Source organism: Siniperca chuatsi, linkage group LG13, assembly GCF_020085105.1.
Source record: "Siniperca chuatsi isolate FFG_IHB_CAS linkage group LG13, ASM2008510v1, whole genome shotgun sequence".
In the NCBI taxonomy this organism is placed as follows: domain Eukaryota; kingdom Metazoa; phylum Chordata; class Actinopteri; order Centrarchiformes; family Sinipercidae; genus Siniperca; species Siniperca chuatsi.
Genome location: NC_058054.1, coordinates 9,802,563 through 9,811,009, shown reverse-complemented (window position 1 = coordinate 9,811,009; position 8,447 = coordinate 9,802,563). Strand labels below are relative to the sequence as shown.

Below are 8,447 nucleotides of genomic sequence, written 5' to 3'. Positions count from 1 at the left end.
TTAGCACCAAGTATGATTCTTTATTCTTTAATTAATCCCTTAAGGGATGGAATAAAACACCCAACAAGATAAGAGCAATTAAAACAGGATTTTTTCAGATTCTCCTCCGTTTTACATCATTAATTATACAAGGTTAGTCTTACACAAGGTGATGTGGAGCCACAGTGCCTGGGGAGGCGTACCCCCATTCTGAGAGGGCACAGGAACAATGTCAAACATACCATCATGGGAATACAGAATTATGCAAAGACACTTATCCTCGTCCTGCAGTGCTGTATTTGTCTTGTGCAGTCATACAAGGGGAGTAATTTTCCACAAAATCTGGCTCAATTGAGACAACATACAATGGTTTAATGGTGCAGGATGTGAAATAAGCCTCACACAATGGGTTTCTCTCCACCATTGTGCGAGTTATTGCAGCACACAAATCTATCCGTTTTATTATTTTTGACACATCATCATTTCCATGGCCCTTTTTTTTTTTTTTTCAATACTCAGCACTGTGCGAGGGTAGAGGAGTGTCAATGACCTTTTAACCCCTGGGGACGCAGAAAGCCTTCTAAAAGCCAGGCGGGAGTCACGTGACCAGCGGAGACACGAGCAGCTGGAGTGGAAAAGCTTAAGCGTAACGACTCAAACCTAATTCCCTTCCCTCTCCAGACGCCCATGTGGGTCTGAGAGCTCAGATCTGGTCTCAGCAGTAAAGCGATCACAAGCCTGATGGCACGAGTTTGTTCAGACAGGCACGTGTTTGCATGATGTCAACAGTGCACCATTTTTTGGCCAAATATGTCCACTTTTTAGTAGGACCGATAAAAACTACTGGATGGATTGCCATGAAAATCTGTGCAGATATTCATGGTGCCCAGAGGACGAAGCCTACGGAGTTTGGTGATCTAGCATGGCTGTAGACTCAAACTGGTTGGCAAAGAGTTCCAGCTTTTAGTGCGACTCAGTCTGTAAAACAACTCCAGTTTTTTTTGTTTTGTTATAAAACTTAAAAAGGTGAGATTCTTCTTCAAACTCTTTCAAAGTACGTATGGCATGTGAGAAGCGTATGTATAAAAAAAAAGTGAACCTATCCTTTAATACTGTATGTTAATACTAGTAGTCTTGCAAAAAGACAGCATATGCCAAAAGGACAAACTGTGTTAGTTGAAACTGTACTAAAAAACAGAAATGTGTCAGAGTGTGAGATTTTTAGGACATAAATTCACATGACAAAACATAGCACCCTTTTCTTTGGCAAACAGGAAATACACTAAACAGGAGCTCTACCAGGAAGTTTCCATTTTGTTCAAAGGTATCGGGTTTGGTTTCATTCATGTAATTTCCAGTTTTCGTTCTTAGTGTCTGCCTACAATGAATTGAAAAGAACCATTTTCTCACTATAAAAACAATTAGGCTTTTATATTAAGAGGAAAATCAGACACTGCCCTGCAGGATATGAAAACCTTTTTATGTTAACATTAAACGGGCAGTATTGCCCTTGCATAATGTTGCAGCATTTGGCCAAATTGGAGCAGCAGGGGCTCAGCTATCCTGTTAGTCCACAATATGGGTCAAGCTCCAAAAACACCAGATCCTACATTTCCCATAATGTAACTCAATAGCATCTTTCATTAGACCTTTCCTGCCTCTTAAATGCTCCCATCTTTCAAAACTCATGCCTCCAGTTTTTACCGCAGGTTTTCTGTCAAATATTCTCCTCATAATGAGTAATGAGTGGCCCTTTAAATAAATGACAGACTCACACTGACACAAGCACATATTACCACAAGGAGAGAAATAAAATGTTTATTTTACCATCTGTGTTTTTTCTTTGTGCACTAATAATAAATGTCAGCAGAGTCCTCTGGGTGGTAAAAGCCCCCAAAACAGAACAAGTACAACAAATAGTGTTTCCATTGGGTTCACCCAGTAACATTTTGGAATCAATGTAGTGATAAAAACAAAACATTCAAAATGAAATCTGATTCACAAAAAAGTAACAATAAAGCAAAAGTAACTTGTGTAACAGATGAATGTGTTCCTCCGGGCACCACGTGAGCCCAAAAACATTTTCCAAGTAGAGAGAAGCTTTGACAGGACGAGAGTCTGGAGGCTCATGCACCATCACTTAGTGTCATTAGAGTCAGGGGGAAGAGAGAGCGGCTCTACAGAGCCTTCATATGCTTTAAAGCAGTTTTACAAAATACCTAAATCAGAAAATTAACTGCGGGTCTAATATGGTTAAAATGTAGCACAGCTGATACAGTTTGCAGTTTTCAAGCCCCATTTTAGGACCAAAACTGCACTGTGTCACAGCTTTGGACTTCTAACCGAGCTCTCGTTTCAACAATCACTTAGTATTTTGATTTACAACAAAAGACATACATGGAATGGAGAAAGTACAAAAAAAACAAGATAGACCATACATTTCAGAAAGGCATAGTATTAAAAATTAGCACAAAAAAAAATCTGATTACACAAATTCTATGACTTGGGACAGCACATCTTCCTTATGTATACTGTACCTTCTAATACATACCAGCAAGACATTTCTCAGAAAAATGTTTTTTTTTTTGGTCCTGTGTTAATGTATATTTCATGAATGGAATGAAAAGCAAAAATTGAACCTGTGCTCCAGCGTTCAGGTATTATGTGCTACTCTTCCAGCCCATTTCCCTGCATAGCGAGCTCTTTCATTCACAGTTTGAGAGTATTAAGTCATTATTAGTGTTGGTTGGATGCTGCTGTATAAGTTCCTTCATTCTGGGAGAAGCGACTCAAAGCAGACACCTTCTGTTTTCCAGATGTTGTGTATTCATCTAAACAACAAAGCCTGAAACTTTTTGGTTCTGTTACTCAGGCTGGACATTTAACACTCAGAACAACATATATAATGACTGCTATGTTGTTAAATTTAAAAAAAAAAAATGAAAAAAATATATAGATTTTTTATCTTTTTGTTTTTTGTTTTTTTTTAAAAAGGCTAGTGTTATGATTCTTCTTTTCCTCTACAGAAGGGGGGTTGCCACAAAGCCAAATTCAAAATGTCTTTATGATTAAACTGTCAGTTTTGTCCGACTGTGGCTTGAAGCTAAAAAGGCCTTGTCTAACATTTATCCTCAATAGTAGATTCATATATATATATATATATATATATATATATACAAATAAAATATGCATTGAAAACAACCCACCAGCTGGAAGGAGAGGATGTTCAGTTCATCTGTCAGGGGCCGCGCCTTCGTCCCCCGTGTACAGCAACCTTGGAAGAACTTTGTAGCCTCGTTGGCTACCGATAAAGAGGCCCCGATGAGAAAATTGATATCAGTGCAGATTTACATGATATAAAAATAATTAAGAAAGAAGGTAGGCTTAAGGGCAAGTGGTTATAAATGGCTGAGTGTGAGACGGGTTTTGGCAAATGAGCGTTCTACTGTGCATGTATGGCCCTCGAACAGAAGGTTGATGTCGTCAGGCTGTCTCTTAACCATGCAGCTTGAAGACACTGAGACTCCACGTAACATGTGCATGAGTGTGTGTGTGTGTGTGGGGGTGGTGTGTGTGAGCACAGACGTCGTGTCCCTCACACACACTCCTCCGCCGACATCAGGAGTGGGTTGATGTACTCAAAGCCTTCAAACTCAGACTGGTCGATCTTCTTGACCACATCACTACAATGAATAGAAGAAAATGTCGATTTCAAAATCAATTTATTTAAAAAAAAAAAGCACAGGTTATATTAATTATAATAAAGATGAAAAAGAGAGACAGTAAAATGGGCACTCACTCATCATCAGGCGTGAGCTGGATGGGCTCGTTGGTGAACTGGGCGTCAAAGTTGTCCAGTCCGAATTCCCCTGAGATGTTGGGCTTGAAAGGAGGGACCACCTGCTTCTGCTCCAGCTGAAATAACAACACAGGAATCAGGTGGGAACACAGCAACCTTATTTATCTTTACTGACATTCAAAACACGTCAGTAAAAAAAACACACTCTCAGAATCAACAATTATTCGATTAATTGATTTGTTGATCGAAAGACAATTAATTTGCAAGATCGATTCGTAATTTCAGTTATTTTTCAAGCAAAAATGTTTAACATTTTCTGGTTAAAGCTTCTTAAAAGTAGGGATTTGCTGCTTTTCCTTGTCATATATTATAATCAATGAAATATCTTTTGATTTTTGACTGTTAGTCAGACAAAACAATTTAAAGACATCACTTTGGGCTCTGGGAAATGAGACTTTATTGAGAATTAATCGTTAGTTGCAGCCCTAGAGTGATAGTCAAACTGTAATCTGGCCTGGAAGCCAGGCCTATCATTTATGCAAAATGCAATGAAAAGGACACAAGCATAAAGACACTAAAATCTTTCTTTGGCCATCCCACCATAGATTTCTATTCTGTTTCCATAAATAAATACTACACTAAAACAGTGACTAAAACCTTGATGACGCACACTTGTACTTCTACTCTGTGCCTCTGAATTTATCACAGTGTAGAGGTAACTCAGAGCCTCATCTGTCTCTCAATTGTTACACTACTTGTCTGCAAGCCAACAACTGCTGTCTCTGCAGGCCAATAGGTGCACTGCAGGGCAAACTTTCAGGTTAGTGTGTGTGCTTGTGTTGGGAGGGGGAGGGGAGGGGGTAGTGTAAGCTGATCCCTCCAGACACTCTGACCGACTGATGAGTCCCTGCTCCAGACCAAACAGGGAAAAAGAGGTCATGGTGATCCCTGGCGAGCTGCCCTGTCTGTCTGTCACGTCATCCAACAGTGCATGTCTGTTTGTCCATTTGTTAAGGTCATGTCTGTCTGTCTGTCTGTCCGAGGAGATGAAACGCACCTGTTCATTTACACGTGTACAGACTTTCAGAAATACACTCGGTTTTCTTTAAAGACTTTTGGCAAAATCTTGATATAAAGCAGTTTCAATTTGGAACTGAACCACAAAGCTAAAATAAATAAATTAAAAGAAAAGATGGATGGATGGTACAACACCATGTAACTTTTTAAATGCAGTAGTAAGTCAATTCCATTTCCCTCTGTTTGAATTATAATATAATAAATCATGATTATAAATTTGTTTAAAAATGTTAACCCCTGCAAAAACTCTTCTAATCCTTAAAAAATACCACGCCACAACGTTTTTTAATAATTTTTTTTTTTTTTTAAAACAACAATGAACTGGCCTTCTAGCTAATCAGAAAAATATGCAGCGTGAGATTGAATTCAACTGGTGTCAGTGTTGAGCCAAAGATGAAATTGAATTTGTCATTTGTAGCAGTTTTGGTAAAATACATTTTCAGCATTTCCCTGTGTGCAACTGGCAAAAGATTTTCTGTAGTTAATATTTCGTACATAAAATTCAGGTTGAAATGATTAGTCAATGAATGGATTAGTCAAGCAACAGAACATGAATGGCAAACTATTTTGTTGAGCGATTCACTGTCATTTTTCAAGCACAAATGTCAAACATTTGCTGACTCCAGCTTCTCAAATGTGTGGATTTCCTGCTTTTCTGTGTTTTATATAATTGTAAAATTGAATATTTGTTGTGTTTTGGACTGTCAGTCTGACAGAAAATAGAAATCGCAGACGTTACCTCGGGCTCTGGCAACTTGTAATTACATTTTTTTAGTCTAATCGAAAAAATAATTAACAGATTAATCGATAAGGAAAATAATTGTTTGCTGCCTGCAACCCTACATAAAATGATATCTAGATCAGCCTGTCAGTCTTTTGCATGTGTCGACAGCACACCACAACTAATGAGAAAAACTATACGACATTAGTTTCATTTTACAGTTCTAGCTGTTTAAAACAGGAATGGCATTCACTCTTAAATTACAACTTTTACTCATCACTGAAACTGAGAACAGGAAACTTCATAAAGAGTATTTATAGTCCTAGTTTAACTTCCAGTTGGATTCCGCTAAGTGATTCTGTGATCCTTAATATAGTCAAGTCTTATTTACACTGAAAAGGTTTTACAATCTGTGCAGACTAATTGCTATAAACACAAGCCCTGATGTTCATTCCCAAGACCCTGCTCCACATTCATCATCACACTCAGCTTTATAGCATCAACAATACAAATGGATTCCACACAGACACAAACACCAGTCACAGCAAAAGGCAAGAAAGTACTCAAACATATACAATTTTAATATTAATATTAACACCAATCTCTGAGATTACTGGAACTTCCCCAAAGCTTAGTGTAGTTCAGTATTTCACGAAGAAAGGGGAACAAAGCAATTCCGTACCAATGAAGCTGATTTATTAATGGCTTCCTTATAGCAATAAGTAGTTGTTTCACAATCGGATGGCTCAAATGACTTCTCTGTCAGACAAATGAAAAGGAAATGTACATCCAGATCTCAACATTTTATACTCTTGCCTTTCCATCTGTGGCTCCCATCTTGGTCTGTCCATTTCTGCTGTTGTCAGTCTTCTGCCTGGCCTGTTTGGGAGTCTCATCCAATCACTAACAACCCTCAGCTTTGACAGCTTCTATGCCCGCAGGAGAGAGAATGTGACCTCCATGCACTTAGATTTGACCTTCTGCCGTCTAATAGCAGCTTTCTGTTTTTCCTTCTCTGCTGGATCAATATATGGATTGATTTCGACCTATTTGGCAACCGGCATGAACTGATTTCTGTCATTTGATGAAAATCGTGACTAAAAGCCGATGAACAAGGCAAGAAAAATAGACGAAAGAGAGACAGAGAAACAGGAAGAGAATAAACTCACAAGGTCCCAGTCGACGTTTCGGAAGAATGGATGGCCCATGATGTCGGCAAAGCCTGTCTGAGGGTGGCAGCCTAAACGCTCCTTGGGATCCTGTGGGAGGGAGGGCGAAAAGAGGGTGAGAGACAGTAGAAGATGATGGTGGAAGAGACAAGACAAAAAGTCAAACGACAGGCAAGAAAGGTGGAGAAGGTGAGAATTTGTAAGAAAGGTGGAAAAGAGTAGTGGATTTTGGTAAGGGGAAAAGTTTTTAAAAAACGTATTATGATAGGTGAAAAGGTCTGAGAGCCACATTGAGAAACCGAGAGGGAAAGAAGAATGCAAGAGAGTGAGAGATGGCAGTTGACTCTAACTAAGGACATAATAATGTCATTCTCAGGGGCCGGCAGGAGCCAACACTGTTTAAGATTAATCCAGGCCTGTCTGACCCCTTCTTACCTTGTTGAGGAATCCCTTGAGGACGCTGGCGGCTTTGACTGACAGCGAGCGGGGGATTCGGATCTGTTTTTCCAATATTACTGCAGGAGGTGAGAGGAAAAGGGGAAGGGGGGTGAGACAGACGGTCCCTCAAAGCTAAAACGACAGAGGATGGTACTGACACTACTGCAGTTATGGGTTCAATCCTGTCGGGTAAATTCATGTTAGATAGATACAGCAGCCTTTCAATGAAGTGTCAATGGCTTTTGATACAAGTGTCAAAAGCCATTGTCTTGAAATATGACTTTGTCTGTCAAGTAGTGAAATTTTAATTCCCATCTATCCAACACTTTCCTAGCAGTTATAAGAAAACACTAACACATTTTGAGACCGTATTTACAATGAAATAACGACACACATGCATTCACACATTTCCCTGTAACAGATGGCACTTGCAGGGAGAAGTGGCCATTAGAAAGGTGTCAATACAAAGGTGTTACATGCTTCCACTGTGCTGTTTTTCTCCTCCGGTTAAAAACCTTCACAGTGTTTGTTTGTGTGTGTGCGCTACCTTGGAAGAGGTAGTCTTCTGTGTTCTGGTCTGGGTTGTCAGAGCTCCCGACGATGTCAAAGGGCGACCGGCCCGCCATCATCTCGAACATCAGCACGCCGAGCGCCCACCAGTCCACACTGAACCCTGAAGACACACACATTGCTCATTTTTCTCATTAACTAATATACTTCAAATTACTGCTTACAATTGCACAAAGCATGCCAGTATCTTAGGGTTACTATAGCAACCACTCCCACCATGAAAGCATCATACTAGTGTTTTTGCATGCTTTCACTCCTTGACTACAAATTCCATACTTAAATGTTAACCAATTTTCAGAGCCATTAGGGCATAACTACAGTATACTGAATTATACAAAGTGATGTATTAAAACAATTACATTATTTCACTAGACATAGGCAGCATTTGCAAGATAGAAATCGCACTTGTTTTTGCTCCACATCATCTATTTAAGATCAAAATACTTCAAAACAGCACATAGGGATGGGGTTCGATAGCATTTTATCGAATTCAAATCCAGTTTTTGAATCTTATTAGGTTTATCTTTCAACATTTGCAAGTAACTTAGGGATAAAATGGAACCCTATCAGAACCCATTCCCAATAGCACATGTATTATATTTTCACAAATAATTCCTTTTTTGATGGTTTCTTGCATATTCCTCAGCTTTTACAGAAAAAGGCAAAATCCAGAGGCTTGTTAACTTTTATTTTG

At 39.1% G+C, this 8,447-nt stretch overlaps 1 protein-coding gene across 1 annotated transcript in view; it reads right to left on the bottom strand.

Moving 5' to 3' along the window:
* Window positions 1-1,781: 1,781 nt before the first annotated feature.
* prkci (protein kinase C, iota) overlaps window positions 1,782-8,447 on the bottom strand; it is a 44,693-nt gene continuing 38,027 nt past the window's right edge. Inside the window, exons 14-18 of the mRNA XM_044221037.1 lie at window positions 7,731-7,856; window positions 7,181-7,260; window positions 6,746-6,835; window positions 3,779-3,894; window positions 1,782-3,662 (exon numbers count right to left, since the gene is read on the bottom strand). Coding sequence (XP_044076972.1) covers window positions 3,575-3,662; window positions 3,779-3,894; window positions 6,746-6,835; window positions 7,181-7,260; window positions 7,731-7,856 — 500 coding nt within the window. The 3' untranslated portion in view covers window positions 1,782-3,574. The remainder of the gene's footprint in view (window positions 3,663-3,778; window positions 3,895-6,745; window positions 6,836-7,180; window positions 7,261-7,730; window positions 7,857-8,447) is intronic.